This window comes from Thalassophryne amazonica, chromosome 8 (assembly GCF_902500255.1).
Source record: "Thalassophryne amazonica chromosome 8, fThaAma1.1, whole genome shotgun sequence".
NCBI classification, from domain to species: Eukaryota; Metazoa; Chordata; class Actinopteri; order Batrachoidiformes; family Batrachoididae; genus Thalassophryne; species Thalassophryne amazonica.
Genome location: NC_047110.1, coordinates 73,634,077 through 73,655,188, shown reverse-complemented (window position 1 = coordinate 73,655,188; position 21,112 = coordinate 73,634,077). Strand labels below are relative to the sequence as shown.

At 39.4% G+C, this 21,112-nt stretch overlaps 2 protein-coding genes across 2 annotated transcripts in view; one reads left to right on the top strand and one right to left on the bottom strand.

Annotated features, from left to right (window-relative positions):
• The first annotated feature begins 1,427 nt into the window (after window positions 1–1,427).
• Window positions 1,428–10,327, top strand: LOC117515884 (predicted GPI-anchored protein 58). Its single transcript, XM_034176656.1, has 2 exons — window positions 1,428–1,557; window positions 9,059–10,327. The coding sequence occupies exon 2, from the start codon at window positions 9,066–9,068 to the stop codon at window positions 9,942–9,944; it is 879 nt and encodes a 292-aa protein (XP_034032547.1). The 5' UTR covers window positions 1,428–1,557; window positions 9,059–9,065; the 3' UTR covers window positions 9,945–10,327.
• Window positions 10,328–18,771: 8,444 nt separating this feature from the next.
• terb1 (telomere repeat binding bouquet formation protein 1) overlaps window positions 18,772–21,112 on the bottom strand; it is a 48,036-nt gene continuing 45,695 nt past the window's right edge. The window contains exons 27-29 of the mRNA XM_034175498.1: window positions 19,520–19,593; window positions 19,091–19,246; window positions 18,772–19,001 (exon numbers count right to left, since the gene is read on the bottom strand). Of these exons, the coding sequence (XP_034031389.1) occupies window positions 18,972–19,001; window positions 19,091–19,246; window positions 19,520–19,593 (260 nt within the window). The 3' untranslated portion in view covers window positions 18,772–18,971. The remainder of the gene's footprint in view (window positions 19,002–19,090; window positions 19,247–19,519; window positions 19,594–21,112) is intronic.

Below are 21,112 nucleotides of genomic sequence, written 5' to 3'. Positions count from 1 at the left end.
GAAAGAAAAGCAGGAGAAACAAAAAGTATACTTTGACAGATGAACAGTAAAGTTACATTTATAAATGAAGTCAGTGGTCAAGTGTCATCAGTATAACACTTACTAATCTGAATCTGCAAGCTAACTAAAGCTGTCAACAGATAATTGAGTAAAAAGTACAATAGTTACCTCTGAGATATGAAGTAAAAGTAAAATGTAGCAGAAAGTAGAAATACACACACACACACACACACACACACACACACACACACACACACACACACACACACACACACACACACACACACGCACACACACACACACACACACACACACACACACACACACACACACACACACGCACACACACACACACACACACACACACACACACACACACACACACACATCTTCAACTGCTTATCCAAGATCAGATCGTGGGGAGAAAGCAGAAATACTCAAGTAAAATACAAGTAACTCAAAATGTACTTGAACACAATACTTGAGCAAATATAATCACTTACGTTTCACCACTGCCTCAGGGTTGATATAAACTAGAGATGTCACAATACCATTTTTAAATGTCCAATGCAATACCAATGCTGGAACCTTCAATACCTGGTGATACCAATCTGATACAGGTTTCCCCATCTTAAAACAACTACTCTGCTAACAAATACATTTATCTTTTATGTACTTTCCTAACTTAACCATCTAACAAAGTACCAACTAAAACTGAAACTCTGCGAAAGAAAAATATACATATCTTGTAACAAGACTCAGATGTGTAATGGAAGGCTTGAATCAGATTGAAAATATCAGATTGTGCATCCAAAATATACTTGGTTTGTCTTATTCAAACATTTTAGACAGCAATTTTAAAAGTACATTATGCTATTTTGTTTTAATTTTGAGTACATAGTGGATTTCTAAGTTGTCTAAAATAAATATCTAGCAACCAAAGTAAAGAGTCATGAGGTGAATAGTGCTAACAATGTTCTAATATGACTGGAGTTGTAAAAAGAGTGAATGTTTCCTTTAACATGGATGGACTGAACAAAAGAGGTCCAAAACTCCCTCCATGTGGTGCCCCTCCTCAAACCTAAACATCAGAGCAAAAAAAAAAAAAAAAAAATCAGAGGAATGTTGCTGATGCTAGTTAAGATAAAGAGATGAAAATACTTTATCTGGTTTCTCTTTTGGGTGTGTGAAAGAATCCAGTGAGTCACATGTTTAATAATGAACTTACAGGCCAGCTGATCAGCATTATCCACTAACAATAGTCACGTATGCAGTAATCACGTTTTCATAAGTATTTTTCTCTCACAGCTACCTTATTTACTTAATTTTGAGTAAACAAATGCGAGAGAGCGACAGCTTGTCTCAGTGGTGTTGTGGTGCAGGATGTTCCTCATTTATTTCTTCGCCTGCTGCACGTGAACACGCTGTGGGCGCGCATGGTGCACAGGCACGTTTACAGGCGGAGTTTTTTGGAGAGGGGTGGCGCGCGTCTTTCTCCAAGTCGAGAGAGCGAGTCAGTCGTCATCTTCTCTAAACTGCTCCAAAAATCATCCAAAGGTCCGTTCAAGTTACTTTTCTAACGTTATAATGGGTGTTTTCTTGTACTTGTGAGAGAGTTAGCACTTTGTTCGTACGAGAGGAAGACGACGACGTCGTCCGCAAAAGATTGTTTGAGCTTTTAACTTTGATGAATAATGTCAGATGAGACGCTGTTGTCGTGTTTGAATTCCCTTTCGGGGATACGAAACGATAATAAACTGAATTCGTGAAGTGGGTGTGCCGTGGAACAGAGAACAGCAGGAACAAGCTGTTTGACATTTTGTCATAAAATAATGTAGTTTTATTATGGCGCTGTGAAGTGGGAGCTATATACTGGCTGTGTATGTATGTATCTTTGTTCATAATGTAGCCTTGATTTGACCATTTGTGATGTAGCCAGCCAGGGGCGGATATTTAAACTCCTTTAAGTGGGGCTGTGCACCATCCAACTGGTTTCACTAACCATCACAGCAATGCAAACTGTGGTGTACCAGGCAGGTGTCAAAAGCATTGCATCTTACTTGTACACCCACAGAAATATTTAACCCTAACTTTTAAGATTTATGTAATTTTATTATATGACAAATTCCCATTTACTTTTTTTTTTTAGATAATTTTAATACAAACCTACCAAATAAACCTTACATGATACATATTCATTACTGTAATAAATCCTATTCATTTGAAATGCATAATCCTCAGCTTTATGTATTTAGTATTAAAAAATATATAATTACTCTAAATCAATAATGATGACAGTATTTATTTAAAATACATAGTAAGTCCCTTCGGCTGCTCCCTTGTTTGCACTTGGGGTCGCCACAGGAAATCCAAGGTGGATATGCATGTTGAATTGGCACAAGTTTTACGCCGGATGCCCTTCCTGACGCAACTCCACATTACATGGAGAAATGTGGCAGGGGTGGGATTTGAACCTGGAACCTTCTGAACTGAAACCAAGCGCATTAACCACTTGGCCACCACTCCTATTTATTTAAAATACATAAAGTATATTGTTTGAATTGCATAATAATTATGTTACCTATGCCATTTATCTTGTATAGATATTATTTAATTAAAAGGATATAAAAGAGTTTTGATAAAAACAGTTGAGGTCTAAGGTTCTAAAACATTCTGGACTCACACACCATTCCATCTCATTATAGAAACTGCATAATTTATACCACTCTTGAAAAATGACAGCTACTTATTTTATAAACACTACCCAGTCTAGAGCCCGTGGATCCACACAGGCAATGCGATAGTAGTTTGTTTGCTGCTCAGCTGACAAATAAAGCAAAGTCTGAAATTCACAGTTTTTGACTTCTTATTTAGATGAAGACTCTGCCATGTTGGTTAATATACAGTGAGGCAAATAGATATTTGATCCACTGTTGATTTTGCAAGTTTTTCCACCTACAAAGAATGGAGAGGTCTGTAATTTTTTTTTTTATCATAGGTACCACTTCAACTGTGAGACAGAATCTTAAAAAAAATCAGAAAAGGGTTAGGATTTTTAATTGTAGGATTTTAATTGTAGGATTTTAAAATAATTCATTTGCATTTTATTGCAAACAAAAATGGCACGTTTTTAATGTGTAAATTGTATTCCAACAGAATCAGGTGAGGTTTTGCTTTTACCAAAACATCCAGAAAACATACACACACACATTTTTATTTCATGACAAATGAACCTACATTATTTGGATATGGACTAGATCCAATTCTGGATGAAGTCATATTTTCATATCAAGCATGTGAGAATTGTGCATTTTTGCATATTTAAGGATTTTAAAATTTCTGCCAAAGTGTTTTGCATGAAGTATAAATTAGTCAGTTTTGAAGGCTGTCGTAACAAACATTTTACAACAATCATATGCTAATACAGTACTACCAAAAACGGACTTGAACTGCTGTAAAGTAGTCAAACTTAAATAAAAAAGATAAACACTTGCTTTGTAATGGTGCCAAACCACAGCCAAACAAAAGGAGTCAAAATCTCTGGAAAGACATAATAGGAAGGGACAAAAATGGAGGCATCAGGTACCTGTAGGATTGGACGTTGTGTGAGATGCAGGTGAGTTGCTAGCTTCTTTCTTTAGTAAGTTACTGCTTCAATGACATGACACACGTTATTTAACATCCCGGTTAGCAACACAACATTAAAGAATTCATGATTGTAAGTCTGTTCGTGCAAATGTGGTAATAGTAGTCACTGATGTATTTTATTGCTAATTATTAGTGATGGAGACACCAAAGCATTTTGAACCACTGAATCAATATGAAGCAACTGTGTTGAAATGGTTCAGTGTTTCGAAGCATTTGATACAATTAAATATGGCAAAATTTGCTGGCCAATCTCTAACATAGGACTTGCATGGAACATTAAACAGCAAGATGTCATGAAACAGTAAGGCACTGTTATGTATGACTTTGGGCGCTTCAAAATTTTTTTATTTATAAAAGCAAGATCATTTCAGCGGCGTTAGGCTTGAGTCTGTTCCTCTTCTTTGTTACTACCTCTCCACTTCTGGAGAAGACCCTCTCACACGGCACAGAAGTTGTTGGCATATGAAGATAGCTTTTGTTGAGCTTGTAAAGAGTTTCCTCCATCCTCCACATCTCTCTTTGCAAATTCACTGCAGAAAATGGTTCTGGGGAGCATTAGCATGGCTAAAACCCCATGACTAGGGCCCTCTTGACCCACAGCCATTTTAAGCATTTTTGTTTATTTGCCTCTCACATGCCTGCATATGAACTATGACATATTCTAGAATAGGAACTTCTGGAAGTGCACAAAGCATGCACAAAGTGTATGTTTTAGTTTTAAAGTAATGCAGTAATTAGTGCATTACTTTAAAACTAAAACATATAGCTGATATTTTCACTTTGTTAAACAGAGGTGACGTTAATTTCAATAACTTGTCTGGAATTAGTTTGTTTAAATTTTTAACCATAAGTCAAAACTGTCTTGCTGTGCATGACTCCTGTGATACGTCTGTATGGCTGTGAAAATAAAAGGTTTTTTGGGGGTTTTTTTTGCCCTTCCTTTCTCTCTGATCATCAGGTCTCTTTTACTGAGACAAGGCTGATCTGAGATACAAGCAGTGGCTTGTTGTTGTCAGTAGCTGCCAGTGTACTAGAGTCAATACTCAAAGTTATTGGTTTAGCTTTTAGCTGTGACTAACGCTAAATTTTTTAGGGGTTTATCAGTTAAGCTTTATAAAAGCTAAGTTTCCAGCTAGCGGATTAACAGTTATCAAAGCTAACTTTTTGGTTAGCTGTGCCCACCACTGGCAAGCACAGCTATTTGTCAGTTACATGTTCTGTAAAAACAGACATGTTGGGCTCTTTCATACAGAGGTTGACCAGTTTGTTCATTCAGGTACACTCCCAGTCAAATGTTTAGACCCATTCTATGGGGAAGTGTGTCCAGATGCTTGACAAGTAGTGTATTTCATTACAGATGAACTACCAGTATATAATACGACATGCAACAAGAAGTATGGCAGAGTTTGTTCATAGATATCTACAGTAGTTATCCACACTGTTGCATCTTTTGCTTGAAACATTCATGAAATATTATAGGCCCCATCCACCTGTATGACCAGAACAGTTTTGGTTTAAATGTGAAGTATCCATGTGCTCCACCTTCCTCCTACTTCCAAAGACATGCAGGTTAGGTCAATTGGTGACTCTAAGTGAGAGTGTGAATGTGTTTGTCTACGTCGGCCTGCAGTACACTGCCCAGAGTGTACTCTTCTTCTTGACACCCCCTCCCCCAACGAACTATACAAGATGAAATCATATAGCATTAACACAGTGAACTACCTGAAAACAATGTTTGAGGTATTACTAGATGTACAACCCAAATTCCAATGAAGTTGGGAAGTTGTGTGAAATGTAAATAAAAACAGAATGCAATGATTTGCAAATCCTCTTCAAGCTATATTCAATTGAATACACCACAAAGACAAGATATTTAATGTTCAAACTTTGTTTTTGTGCAAATATTTGCTCATTTTGAAATGGATGCCTGCAACATGTTTCAAAAAAGCTGGGACAATGGTATGTTTAACACTGTGTTACATCACCTTTCCTTCTAACAACACTCAATAAGCATTTGGGAACTAAGGACACTAATTGTGTCCCCAAAAGTCTCAGCCATTCACAAGAAAAAATGGGGCAAGGATCACCACTTTGTGAACAACTGCATGAAAAAAATAGTCCAACAGTTTAACAATAATGTTTCTCAACGTTCATTTGCAAGGAATTTAGGGATTCCATCATCTACAGTCCATAATATAATCAGAAGATTCAGAGAATCGGGAGAACTTTCTACATGTAAGCAGCAAGGCTGAAAACCAACATTGAATGCCCGTGACCTTTGATCCCTCAGGTGGCACTGCATTAAAAACCGACATCATTGTGTAAAGGATCTTATCGCGTGGGTTCAGGAACACTTCAGAAAACCATTGTCAGTTAACACAGTTCGTTGCTACATCTACAAGTGCAAGTTAAAACGCTACCATGCAAAGCGAAAGCCATACATCAACAACATCCAGAAATGTCGCTGCCTTCTCTGGGCCCAAGTTCATTTGAAATGGACAGATGCAAAGTGGAAAAATGTGCTGTGGTCTGATAAGTCCACATTTCAAATTGTTTTTGGAAATCATGGACATCATGTCCTCCGGACAAAAGAGGAAAAAGACCACCCAGATTGTTCCCAGTGCAAAGTTCAAAAGACTGTCCATTGAAGAGGAGTGGACCAACATTCCACAGGCCACAATTGACAACCTGATCAACTCTATGCGAAGGAGATGTGTTGCACTGCATGAGGCAAATGGTCACACCAGATACTGACTGGTATCCCCTCCCAATAAAACAAAACTGCACCTTTCAGAGTGGTCTTTTATTGTGGGCAGTCTAAGGCACACCTGTGCACTAATCATGGTATCTAATCAGCATCTTGGTATGGCACACCTGTGAGGTGGGATGGATTATCTCAGCAAAGGAGAAGTGCTCACTATCACAGATTTAGTCTGGTTTGTGAACAATATTTGAGGGAAATGGTGATATTGTGTATGTGGAAAAAGTTTTAGATCTTTGAGTTCATCTCATACAAAATGGGAGCAAAACCAAAAGTGTTGCATTTATATTTTTGTTGAGTGTATATATACAGTGGTGGGCACAGTTCTGATAATCCAATAACAGATAATTATCAAAGACAATGTTTTCATTATCGGATTATCTTTTTAGGTAACTTTAAAAACCGTTATCGGACTAATTATCTTCCGATAAATTTTTGTCCGATAACTTATAGACCAGTAACATAGTAAACAAAGCTGAACAGCAGCAAAGATTTTTAAAACTTAAAATCAGTTGAGCACCTACCTGATAAAAGTTTCCTAACAGATGTTTAGTTCCACCCTCTGCAAACAGAAGAGAGCTGCTTCTATGAAGAACTACTCTATCCTCTGCAGGCAAAGAAGAACTGGTCACCAAAAAAAAAAAAATAATAATAATAATATTTCTTTTAATACTGATACGATAACACTTAATACTGATACGCTGGCAATATCACCCAAGACATCCAGAGGCATACATTTTTAACTTATGGTTCAAATATTAACCAAACTAATCTTGGACAAGTTATTTAAAATTACTGTCATGTCTGAAGTTTTATAAAGTGAAAATATCAGATATATGTTTTAGTTTTAAAGTAATGTGCTAATTTTTAAGGTTTTAGTGTGGACATGCTGTGCCCAGCAGTGCATTATGGGTAGGATAGGGTAATCTCAGTACGTTCACAACAGGACAAATGCATTTCAGACACTCTTATCAGGCTCCACGGACAACAACATTAAACTCTAGTGCCTAAAACTCTCGTGAATATATTCTCTGGGTTTATAGACGTGTATTTGCATTTGTTAAATTCCACGCAACTTAAATGTACAGACATGGATTATCTGGAATTTTGTTTTGGCACGTTTTCACGGTCTCTACTCTACTGGCCAGTACTGTTCATGGTAGTTCATGGCAGTATTCGTCCTGAAGATGAGCAGACACTGTATGATATTTTTAATCACAAGTTACGTTTTTTTAAACTTAATTTACAAAAACTCTCGATGTGAGACATCAAAGTTTAAAAACAAAACGACAAAAAAAAAAAAACATTACAAGACAGCTCTGCGGTGTTTGCACATGCACAGTGTGAGCGGTTGGACGCTTGTAGGTCTTCAGCAGCAGCAGGATACCCTCACGACAGCCGACCAGAATAATATAAAACAGGTTTGATTTTCATTCAACCATACAATCGGCGATCAGGAGGTGGTCGTGAGATGTTAAATGCAGCTTGTTACTCCATGTACACTACACGATGCAGGACGCGCGATTAACCTGAAACTCGGTCCAAAAAATTCTCGCACAAATGAAAAATCATCTGAAAAAGGGCCAAAACTCGCAGAGTGTAAAGCCAACATTTATGTGTCAAGACAATATTGAGTGCATGTTTTACAACAACATAAAACGTGTGCACATCATAAAACTAATAATAAAATGAGCGCACATTCTCTCCACATGCAAAACATGTTGCGATGACACTTCCAGGGCTGCGTAAAAATGCCTGTTTTTACAAATAAAAAATGGAATATTTTACAAAAGCACATTTATCTGTAAACACTAACACACGACACGCGTCACATTAACGTGTTGGTTTACATAATGAATGACTGAACCAATCAGTGTTTAGCAGAGGCACTTTTACCCAGAATCCTTTGCAATCTGTCTGTGTTTGTTACAAAACCTCAGAATTAGTGCATTATTCAACATTAAAAGATATATGTTAGATTTTAACTTTGTACAAATGACAGAATTGACATTAATGGAGTTATTCTATCAGTATTAATTTTATTTATACACCAAACCATAAGTCAGTATGACTTTGTTTTCCAAAATCTCCACCTGACCGGAGCATTGTGATTGAGTAGAGAGCTGGGCTTTGTGGCTGCGCTCAGTTTGCCTCTGTACTGTAAGCCGTGTAGTAAATAAGAGCTTCCAGCAGGGGGCAGGATGTTCAAACATAGAAGTGTGGGCTCATTGTTTGGGTCTGTTGTCGCTTTTGATGTTTCCAGAAGCGATCGTGTTGCAAATATACCAGAAACAATACTGGAATTTAACAGTTATCTGTAACTTCCGATACATTTTTGGGTGGTTTATCGGTTTATCTTTATCAAAGATAACTTTTCAGTTATCTGATTATCTGTTATCGAAGTTAATTTTTTGGTTATCTGTGCCCACCACTGTATGTGTGTGTGTGTGTGTGTGTGTGTGTGTGTGTGTGTGTGTGTGTGTGTGTGTGTGTGTGTGTGTGTGTGTGTATGTATATATATATATATATATATATATATATATATATATACACACACACTGCCATCCCAAAACACATACAACACTACACAACATCACAGTGTGACAGTATTTGGACTATTCATTCTCATTTGGCTCTTTCCCTGCACAGGCTCACTATGGGAAACCGGTTGTTCAAGAAGCAGGAGGCCTCCAGCAGCACTGATCAAACTGTTGCTGCTGAACAAAAACTTGCAAAGGAGCCTATGACGACACAGCCTGAAGATTCTGGGGCAATGCTGAACCAAGAGGTCGCTGAGTCTGGGAAACCAGATATTGTGGAGTCTGAAAATGTCACACCGGCGTTACCAAAAGAAGAATGTGTCGCATGTGCAGAGCCTCTTGCTGCAGCTCTTCAGAGTGAAGCAGAAAATCTGGCTAAAGAAGCTCCTGCTCCAGTCCTAGGAGTCAGTGTTCCTTCACCTCCAGAACCAGCTGCTGTTCATCAGCTTGCTGCAGAATCCAAACCAAAGCCAAATGTTGAGGCAATGCCAGTGCCCATTTCTGAGTCAGCCCCAGCTGAGCCTGCACCTCAGGCAATGAACCTGACTGAGGAGTCTGTGCATGACCCGACACCATCCTCACTCCCTTCTGTTGAGCCAGCGATCCCGGATCTCTCATCCCAGCCTGACAAAGCTCCTGCAGCCCCGGCTGACATCCCAGCTCCTGCAGCCTCAGCTGACATCCCCGCTCCAGTCATTCCAGAGGTGCCATCAGATGTACCGGCTGAGGAATGCAGCGCTGAGGGTGTAGTGATTCCTACGTCTGTCCCAGAAAAGGCCGCAGAAACATCAGAATCTCTGAAGCCAACAGAGGGAGAGGCTACAGGGAATTCAGAGAAGCTCATGAGTGATGTCAACATGAAAAGTATTAGTGGACAGTTAAAGCAGTTGGAGCTGTCAGGAAGTGACCTTGTCGCTGACCTCATTCCAAGTGATATCAAGATGTCTGCTGACACGACCGTCGCTGACACGAATGGTTCAACTGAGCTGATGTGAAACCTTTCAAGATGATTTGCCCCCGAAAAACAAAACTTGATTTCCCCCCCCCCAACTCACACATCCCTTCACATGATTTATGAAAGACTCATGGTTACACTCCCACCCCGCCCCACAACAAAAAGGAATACTTCACAGAAAATGTCCGATCATTGTATTGATCTGTAACCACATGAAATCAAGTACATTTATCATGCACGTACAATAAAGAAATGTGGAAACGTATACAGGACCAAACTTAAATTCACATTTTTATGGCACACTAGTCTATTTTAAAGTAAGATTCTCAAAGCTTAAGAATTCCAGTTCAAATCTAAATTAGTCTACCTGCACACCAACAGCATGTCCGGTAGTGTTTTTAAAAAGCTGTACTTATTCACATAAACATCATTAATAATTTATTGCCTGAGGATGGTGGACTGTTTTCTGTCCACTTAGAAGGAAAGCTTCTTTGAAGATGTATAACACAGAGTCCAGAGTCATCAAAAAGAAGTATCACAAAAACAAAGTATTGCTAAAAGCATGACTTTCTGACTGTGTAGAAATCTGGCACAATGACAAGTCCTTTTTGATGTGCAGATTTTAGGTCACACTGAACACTAGGGCTGCAGCTATCAATTATTCTGCCAATTAATTAGATAAAAAGGACTTTTGCATTTTTTAAACAACATCAATAGTCCAGGGCTCTCCCTAAGCAATGGTACAGTGCCGCTGCGCCAGAGTCTTAGTAAATCAGAAGAGACACGCACATCCAAGACGTGTAAAAAAAAAAAGGTGTGCTGGATTAAAAAAGAGACAAATATCGAAGCAGAAATCAGCACAACCTTGACATTTTGCTGAAACAGTGATGGGATGTGGTTTCTGTTTTGTTTTTTCCCCAACTTGTAAAATTAAACTTTTTTTTTTTTTTTTTTTTGCTTTTTTTAAGGTTGGCGGACTGGGTCCCTGTGTTAATTTCTTTTTATTATCCCTCTTTCTCCGTGATTCAGCAGATGCATTTCACCTGGAGGTTGAACATGCAAGCCTTGCGGTTTTTATTATTATTATTATTATTTTATTATTATGTTTTATTTAAGTTGCAGTGTTTGTGAAGCATTGTGTGTTGCCCAAAAAAGCGAAAATTAAAAAGTTAAACAGTGCGAGTCTGAGCAAAACACAGCTGAAAGAGTGGAGTTTTGCTGAGAGGATCTTTCAGAAACTGTCAGTGTGGCCGAGGACAGAGCTGTGACTCACCTGGTGTGAGGGGAGTGCTGAGCCTCTCACACCAGGCAGAGACAGACACAGCAGCCGACTGCCGGGTTAATAGTCACTCGACCGTGTGTTTTTGTTTTTAATAATGAACAAACACACAGCTTCGCTTTAAATGCGCAGTCAGTCTATTTCAGATGATCAGCGTGGACCCTTTTTCTCTTAAAAGGCTCAATTTTACTCTGTGTATCACGTTGGAAAGCGGTAGCTTTAGGCACTAATTTGATTAGCGTTTACACAGCTTATGGGCATGCTTTCTTCTTCTTTTTTTTCTGGGGACGTTACAGCTCCACACACAGGCCTAGCATATGTACTACAACAGCTTCGAGGCACAGAATTTGCCTCAAACATTTTTTGTAATCGAATTATTCGAGTTACTCAACTAATCGTTTCAGTCCTACTGAACACATTAATGGGAGAAGCAGTATCAGGATTTGGTTCAGTTTTAAGAAGTGGGTTGGATGACAGGATAATTGTGAGATGAGACATTGCTGATGTGGTTTACGTGGAACAGTTGAGCCTAATAGCAGGTAGGGTCGTGTTTGGGAGGTTGCGCGGGTGGCACGTATTGCCACATCCACTATAAATCTGAACCAACCCTGGTTTCTGACTGGTAACCACTCAGGTCCCTCAGTGCTCAGGACCCAAGTGGTTGGAGAAGGCCAAGGAGTTGCTCGTGGTTCAGCTGGCAGACAAATGACTACTTTGAGAGTTGGAGGATGGACCGATTTTCTGCATGGGTGGCTGCAAAAAAAAATCTTGGTATCATCACATTTTGTGGTCAGTATCAATTGTTTTCTTTAGAATTGATTTTAAGAAAACTTGGGTAGAAGAAGCTCATTTATCCTGGAACAGAAACTAGCTTAACATTTTAGTGTAGCAAAATGTTATTTATACATTTAAATGAGTGTCCTAGTTATTTGAAGACATCCTGTGACTTGGATGAATGAGATTTATTGACATTAATTTTCTTAAGATTCATTAGAATTCCTTCTTTCAGAGCCATTTTTTTCTGCAAGTTCAAACCTCTGCCAAAAATTGATTTTTGGGTGAAGTATTCCTTTTTAGGAGGCTGTTAATTTTTTGTTTCCTTTTTATTTTGTTGCTGCACTTTTCAAACTAATTCATGCATTTTCATACTGAATATATAGTTAAGGGATAACTTTGCAGCCAGAAGGTTTGGGATGACGGGATAAATGGTGCAATACTGGACCAAAGACAAGTAACAAGGAATTAAATTCTTGTATTGACTTGATTGGGGGGGGGGGGTGGAAAGGTATGTGTGCTGTGACAACAGAATGTCAGACCATGTAAATGTAGAAACAATCGTGACATTTTCAAAGTTGAGCCTGTGTAAAGGGAAAAAAGGTGGATTATTTAATGTACAACACTACTAAGTTCATATCAAATATATTCTTGGACTCTGTAGGTGATCAAAGGGTGTCCGTAGCAGAGCAAGCAATGATGACAAACGAGTACATGTGAGCGATCTGTCAACATGCTTTATCCCACTATTTAGTGGTGGGATGTAAGAATTTGTAGTAAAAAAAAAAACAGCAATTGTTGCTTAAAAATCAGAATTAAAGATCTTACAGGATGCAAATGTTCTGTATGCTCTTGAGGTGAATTATAGCATTATTGAGCCCCACTGTAGAGCCACCTATGGGAAGAAATGCAATCACGCTAAGGCCGGGTTCACATGGCAGGATAATTAGGCTGCTATCGGACCCGATCTTCCCCTACTGACAAGGACGATTGTCGGTACGCCCCGACAATCGCGATACTAAAGATAATCTTATCAGATATTCCTGCCGTGTGTAGTGTGTTAAGAGCGCTCTGATCTGCTCGGAAGGACGTCGGGATCGCAAATCGGGGATATTCAACATGTTGGATTTTTTGGCCCGATATCGCAGCGTGTGTTGCGTCCTCCGACCACAAACGTGCACACTGCCCGCTGAATGTGACGGGCAGCCAATCAGAAAGCGAGGTGAGGGACGCACGGAGCGGAAAATAAAATCAAAACAGCTGTTCTGACTTAGCAGAAAGTCCGGTGGTCGCGCTGTCTCCACTCCTTTAAAGAACACCTTTTCTTTTTGTATCTTTTTTGCCCCTCTGTTTTAAATAGTCCACAAAGTACCTCCGTTTGTTTACTCTGAAGTCACGTTTAATCTCGAGAGATTTTGTGAGATTTCCTATCTGAGCTGTGAATGTTCTTGTGCGAAAGCTGTTCATGTGTGGTGGTGGTGTTTTTACCATGTAGCTGAACGCCACACACTGTACGACCAAACCTGTTAGATCCATGATTTTTTTTATCTTCACGTGTGTGGGCTCTCAGGTTTTGGAAACCTAAAGATCATTTTAAGATTCTGCCGTGTGAACCAGGCTTAAGACCACTGAAAATGAACTATTTTCAGATGGAGCTGTTTCACAGAGCTTGATGGCCAATCCTTCTGTTAGGTCACAACCACTTTCAAAGCAGACGTGACCTAACAGCGTGGAGTATAGAAAATAAAATTCAAATGATGTGCATGTAAATGAGCCTTTAGGGACTGTTACAGCGTGTACAGTACACAAATGTACACATGGAAATCTAATTCAAACAAACCTGGTACACAAATCATGTAAATGCTTCCATAAAATCTTGTGAGAGAAAGGATGAGGGGGAAGAGAAATGGAAAGACGAGACCACATTCTTTCCAAAGGAAGGAGGTTTTTCAGGGGCGCTGGGTCAAAAGTCCTCAGTGTGTCTACATTACAGAGCATGAGAAATCTGCCATTAGTAAGCCTCTCCCACTGCACTCTCCTCTTACTGCTTTGCTGTCCCAACCTTTTTGGAGGGGGTGTAATATTCATCAGATTGTCCTGACAGGACAGTTCTGCCTTTCTTGAAAATTGAACTGAGGAAAAAAAAAAATGTTGGCATTTGCTGTTAAAAAGCAAGAAGTGCAGGATATTACTAACTTGGCACTAAAAATGATAATCCGTGTGTGGAATTGTTGAGGAGGCTTTTAGTTTGTCGTGTCACTAAAAACGTAGAACCTGTTTTCTCAAGCTTACGGTTAGCTCATCTATTCACGCAGTGGGTTTTGTATCTGTTAACAGGTTTGTGCACTGACACTTGTTACCATTTCTTGGTGAGGGGGTTGTTTTTGCAGTTTCTGTAATTTTGTTGCTTTTATACATTTTTGCATTGAGTTTACATGTAATGCAATATACTCTAAATAAAATGACTTATTTTAACACAGCTGTGACTTTTCAACAAATGCATTTTATTATATCATGTTCATTATATATGGATGCCGGTTGTTGTAATTTTGCTTCTGTACACCACCACAATGCAGTTGTAATGAAAGGATCAATTCAAGGGGTTTAACAATATTGCATTTACCACTTAAGCATTACAGTCATTTTCATATAGTCCCTCCACTTTCAAAGGCCACAAATGTTAAAGTGTTGTAAATCAGCTTGGAGTAAGTAGCTCCCAAAAACTTGATGTGCAAGAAGGAGACAAGTGAGGGAAGCCACTAAGTCATCCATGATAAAGTACAGTAAGTCTGAAGGAGTCATGTGACTGCACCAGTTACAGTAGTGTACTGTATGTGCATGATGCAACTTTTTCTATTGTGTACCATCAGGCATAGCTTCATGGTGGAGTAGTGCAGAAGAACCTAGGCTAGAGTTTGTCAGGTGCCTTCAGGCAAACCTGCAGAAATTTCAGATATTCAAGAAAATCCTGATATGTTCCACTGCACCTTGAACCTGTATAAGTGGCGAAGTTGAACTGTGCAGTTTGTCCAATCACAGCCACAGAAGCATATAACTTCTTCAAAGTTATGGCTGTCTTGGTGGCTTCCCTCACTAGTGTCTTTTTATGGACACTCAGTTTTTGAGAACTGCCTAATACAGACAGATTTGCCATACTGTTTGTTTCTGAACAATTAATGTAAAAGAAGTTCAAGACATTGTGGCTTAAATGCCCATGTATCCATCCCGACTTGTCCAAAGGAAACTGGCTGTAAAAACAATTTGTCCAAACAATAATTCTAATATTTAATTTGTCCAATGTCTCATGACCTCTAAAAATGGACTGTGCATAAAAATGGCACTACAGCACATCTTGCTTCATTTCCACTCCATTGTGGTGGTGTACAGGAAAAATGACAAAAAATGTTGCTGTCCAAATTCTTATGGACCTGACTGCGGTCACTCTATTCCACTTCCTTCTCTGAGGACAGCTGTAATGCTGCTGGGGATGGCGGTGAAACATCCTTGTTTGGTACGGTTGTTGCGTTACTGATCAGTCAGTTGCAATCACGGTAAATATTTTGTCTCATCTGGCTCCACTTAACTTGTAAGACTACGCCTCAGGGCATGGCAAACACTTCAGTCCCACGATTTTGGCAGTTCATGAGTGAATCCCCACAGAGTGGGAGAGGCACTCTTTCGACAGTGATCTCACTAGCTTTTAGGATAAGACAGAGGTAGGACATTAAAACTAGCCCTGCACAAAAAAATCAGCTTTGGTCTGTTTGTGATTCCTGTCACACCAGAAAGCTTTTAGATCAATAAACAAAAACTGTTGGACTTGGGTCCATCTGCTTATTTTCTGTCCCTCTGTGTACTGATGACTAAACCACAAAAACAAACTAAACAGATGTCTGTTTGTTTTGGTGACACCACGTCAAGTGACAATTTGCTAGGTCATGTTTTCAAGTTCATTTTAGTTCAAAGTGGGTAAAATTCTACAAAAAATAAATCTGACGATTACTGTTTGCATTCTTCTCAGGAGTCTTGATAACATACTAAAAGTCAGTGTGTCTTCCTCCAACTTTCACCATCACAACCTGATGTTTATGAGAAATGGCCCTGAGAGTTATTTCAGTGCATGTGTGTTTAAAGGCCACACAATGATTTGGAGCACTGACCTTCAAAATAAGCAGAGGAGCATGATGTCATGACCTCTTCCATGATGCTATAAATAGGATCACAGTCTGAGGTTTTGAACGGGATATGGAAAATCAGAAAAACACTTATGTTGGAGCCTTAAATACATGAAGTGGTACAGTTCAAAGACACTATCACACACTGCTCTCACGTGCAACATTAAAATGTACCGTTTTGCTTCTGTAGGTTTTTTCACTTAAAATAATCACCAGAATGATCCTGAAGGTGAGTTCATCTTTGCTTTCTTTTGTACCAAATCATGGATGCAGTTTAAGAATTGATGTCTCTCCACCACCCCAAAAAAGAAAGAAAAAAAAAAAAAAAAAAACTGGCACAGCCATTTTCCTTGGTCTCATGACCACATGAGGTCATAACCACAGACTGGTCATAATGGAAAAAGCCTGAGGACGACACATGGAGACTTTTGGCTTTTTACTATTTTTATTCTTCCTGACATTGGCATAAAAACCATCCATCCATTTTCTTCGGCTTTATCCGGAGTCGGGTCGCGGGGGCAGCAGCTCAAGCAAAGCCGCCCAGACCTCCCGATCCACATACACCTCCCCCAGCTCCTCCGGGGGAACCAAACCAAAAAAAAAAAAAACCCTAAAAAGACCTGCATGTTTTCGTTTTAGTCTGACAGAATGATGGAGATCTCCTCTGCCCCTTTTAACCAATTCCTTAACAGTGCATGTGTTCATGACATGAGGCACAGTAAGGTAGCATTACAGTAGTGTTCAGAATAATAGTAGTGCTATGTGACTAAAAAGATGAATCCAGGTTTTGAGTATATTTCTTATTGTTACATGGGAAACAAGGTACCAGTAGATTCAGTAGATTCTCACAAATCCAACAAGACCAAGCATTCATGATATGCACACTCTTAAGGCTATGAAATTGGGCTATTAGTAAAAAAAAGTAGAAAAGTGGGTGTTCACAATAATAGTAGTGTGGCATTGAGTCAGTGAGTTCTTCAATTTTGTGGAACAAACAGGTGTGAATCAGGTGTCCCCTATTTAAGGATGAAGCCAGCACCTGTTGAACATGCTTTTCTCTTTGAAAGCCTGAAGAAAATGGGACATTCAAGACACTGTTCAGAAGAACAGCGTAGTTTGATTAAAAGTTGATTGGAGAGGGGAAAACTTATACGCAGGTGCAAAACATTATAGGCTGTTCATCTACAGTGATCTCCAATGCTTTAAAATGGACAAAAAAAACCAGAGACGCGTGGAAGAAAATGGAAAACAACCATCAAAATGGATAGAAGAATAACCAGAATGGCACAGGCTCACCCACTGATTAGCTCCAGGATGATCAAAGACAGTCTGGAGTTACCTGTAAGTGCTGTGACAGAAGACACCTGTGTTATTTGCAAGAATCCCCCGCAAAGTCCCTCTGTTAAATAAAAGATGTGCAGAAGAGGTTACAATTTGCCAAAGAACACATCAACTGGCCTAAAGAGAAATGGAGGAATATTTTGTGGACTGATGAGAATAAAATTGTTCATTTTGGGTCCAAGGGCCGCAGACAGTTTGTGAGACGACCCCCAAACTTTGAATTCAAGCCACAGTTCACAGTGAAGACCGTGAAGCATGGTGGTGCAAGCATCATGATATGGGCATGTTTCTCCTACTATGGTGTTGGGCCTATATATCGCATACCAGGTATCATGGATCAGTTTGGATATGTCAAAATACTTGAAGAGGTCATGTTGCCTTATGCTGAAGAGGACATGACCCCAAGCACACTAGTAAATGAGCAAAATCTTGGTTCCAAACCAACAAAATTAATGCCTCGCAGATGTGAAGAAATCATGAAAAACTGTGGTTATACAACTAAATGCTAGTTTAGTGATTCACAGGATTGCTAAAAAAGCAGTTTGAACATAATAGTTTTGAGTTTGTAGCGTCAACAGCAGATGCTACTATTATTGTGAACACCCCCTTTTCTACTTTTTTTTTTTTTTTTTTTACTAATAGTCCAATTTCATAGCCTTAAGAGTGTGCATATCATGAATGCTTGGTCTTGTTGGATTTGTGAGAATCTACTGGTACATTGTTTCCCATGTAACAATAAGAAATATACTCAAAACCTGGATTAATCTTTTAGTCACATAGCACTACTATTATTCTGAACACTACTGTATGTCCACAGGCGGTGCTACAAAAAAAAAAAGTGTACCATGTCCTGAGAAGAATGAATGGTAACTTGTTTTTTCTCCAAACTGGAATCATCCTTACAGAAGAGCTGGAGTGTCTTCCACAAAAAAAAAAAAAAAAAAAAAATTGCTCGGACAGGGGCTGATCGGTATGGGCAGTACGTTAGCTAAACTCATAACATAGAATGATTTACACCAAACTCACCCAAGTTGAGAATGAACTGCATACCAAAATTTGCCTGGAATTCTGCACTAGGCCCAATGTGAGAGCAGCTGGGAGTCTGACCAGACTCTGGAAAAAAAATGTCTGAACTGATGTGTCTGCCTGGAGGACAAATTATAGCTGCTTCAAGAAGTGACTTGAGATGTGTTTAGTTGAAAATGATCCCTAGCAGCACAAAGCAGCACTAAAGTTGACCAGGTATGAGAGCTGCTTCTGTCTGAAATAATTAATCTCACAATCAACCATTCAAGGACAAGTGGAAAACTCAATTTCTTTTTAATGCACAACAAAAAGCAATAATGTAAAAACAACAGAACATGCAGCAGAAGTGGCTATCAACAATGTCACAAGTACTGAACTGAGTTTAAAGTATTTTGGATTAAAGCAGTTTTTTCCCCAACTTGTAATTCGAAACTCTTCATTAAAGGAATGACGGAGGATCTCGGACCCAGGATCACGTGTAATCAAGGCTGGGATTGTCTTTCTGGAAAATGAAAAGTGGGGGGAAAGTGATTAATCTCAGCGCACTCTGCAAAGCCTAAAAAGCCGGTTTGAGGAAAATTATCTTTGTACCATCAGCTGCTTGTATTTCTTTGCCAGGTCAACATTAGTACGTCCACGCTGGAAGGGATATGACCACAGAATTAAGTTCCATGAGTAACCGTATCTCTTCACTCCGTGCAGAAGGTAACGTACCTCCTCCTGACTAAAGTCCTTTCTTTTCCTTCTCTAAGGATATAATAAAACAAAAAGGAAAAGAAAAACAGATTCAAAAACAATGCTCTGTTTTATTACCTTTGCTTTTGTTTCCGATTCTTTATGTTACTGTATGTGGTACTACGGTACAGATGGAGGGCAGAGTTGATGATTGCAGTCACTTTTCTCATCCTTGATTCTATGTCTCAGACTGTAGCGTGCACTCCTGACATTGAAGAGCTGCTAGAAATCCCAGCAGGGAGTTAAATAAACTGTTTGTCACAGAAAGATATTTTATACTCTTACAGTGCAACAGAGATCTCCGTTATCCTTCAACTCATCATCAAGAGGCTGAGGTGCCCTGCTGTTCTCTCTTCTTTCTGCATTAGACAAGGCAGATTAAAGCTGTTTGTGAGTGTGACCAAATGTGACAAAGACTGGGTGGCGCAGCCTGGATAAAGAGATTTGGCACCACATTCAACAAAACAACAGGTTTTAGTCTAAGCACACTATACATCTATGACTTGTGAGAAAACAAAAAGAACAGTGAGAGAAAAAAGGATAAGAGAGAGTGACAAAGTTCCCTGTACTGGTAACACAAGCTTGGAGAGCAAAAATATCAATGAGTGGGTGAGTGTGTGAGTCTATCCTAGCTAGCATGTGTAGACAATAACTTAAAAACAACAAATGCTATCACCCTGTACCTCACCAAATTAAAAGAGCACTAAATAAGGTCAAACCGTGCCACATCTGGTGAACTTTGACACACCCGTTCAATCAAAACAGGAACTTTGTTTTCCTTTGTAAATTCCAGACAGGTAGTGCCACCTGGATTGATGGCTACTAAATGCTAAGTAAAATGTTAAAAATGACAAGCTGCAGTTGAACTCACATGGACTATCTGCCTTCTGAACGTATTATGGTGTATCTGGAAAGTATTCACAGCGCTTCACTTTTTGCACATTTTGTGATATTACGTGATGCCTTATTTAAAAATGGATGAAACTCATTTTTTCCTCAATTCTACAAATAATACCCCATAATGATAATCTGACTGACTTATTTTAAGATTTTTGCAAATTTATCAAAAATGTAAAAAAAAAAAAAAGAAATAATGAGTACATAAGTATTCACAGCCTGCTGTGAAGCTCAAAATTGAGCTCAGGTGCATCCTGTTTTCACTGATCATCCTTGAGATGTTTCTGCAGCTTACCTGGAGTCCACCTGGGGTAAATTTAGTTGACTGGACATGATTTGGAAAGACACACACCTGTGCACATATAAGGTCTCACAGTTGACAGTGCATGTTAGAGCGCAAACCAAGCATGAAGTCAAAGGAATTGTCTGTAGACCTCCGACACAGGATTGCCTCGAAGCACAAATCTGGGGAAGGGTACAGAAACATTTCTGCTGTTTTGTAGGTCCCAATGAGCACAGTGGCCTCCATCATCCATAAATGGAAGAAGTTCAGATCCACCAGGACTCTTCCTTGAGCTGGCCGCCTGTCTAATCTATGATTGGAGAGAAGGGCCTTAGTCAGGGAGGTGACCAAGAACCCGATGGTCACTCTGTCAGAGCTCCAGCAACCTTCCAGAAGGACAACATTCTCTGCAGCAATCCACCAATCAGATCTGTATGGTAGAGTGGCCAGACAGAAGTCACTCCTTAGTAAAAGGCACCTGAAGGACTCTCAGACCATGAGAAACAAAATTCTCTGGTCTGATAAGACAAAGATTGAACTCTTTAGCGTGAATGCCAGGCATCATGTTTGGAAGAAACCAGGCAACATCCCTACAGTGAAGCATGGTGGTGGCAGCATCATGCTGTGGGGATGTTTTTCAGTGCCAGGAACTGGGAGATGAGTCAGGATTGAGGGAAAGATGAATGCAGCAATGTACA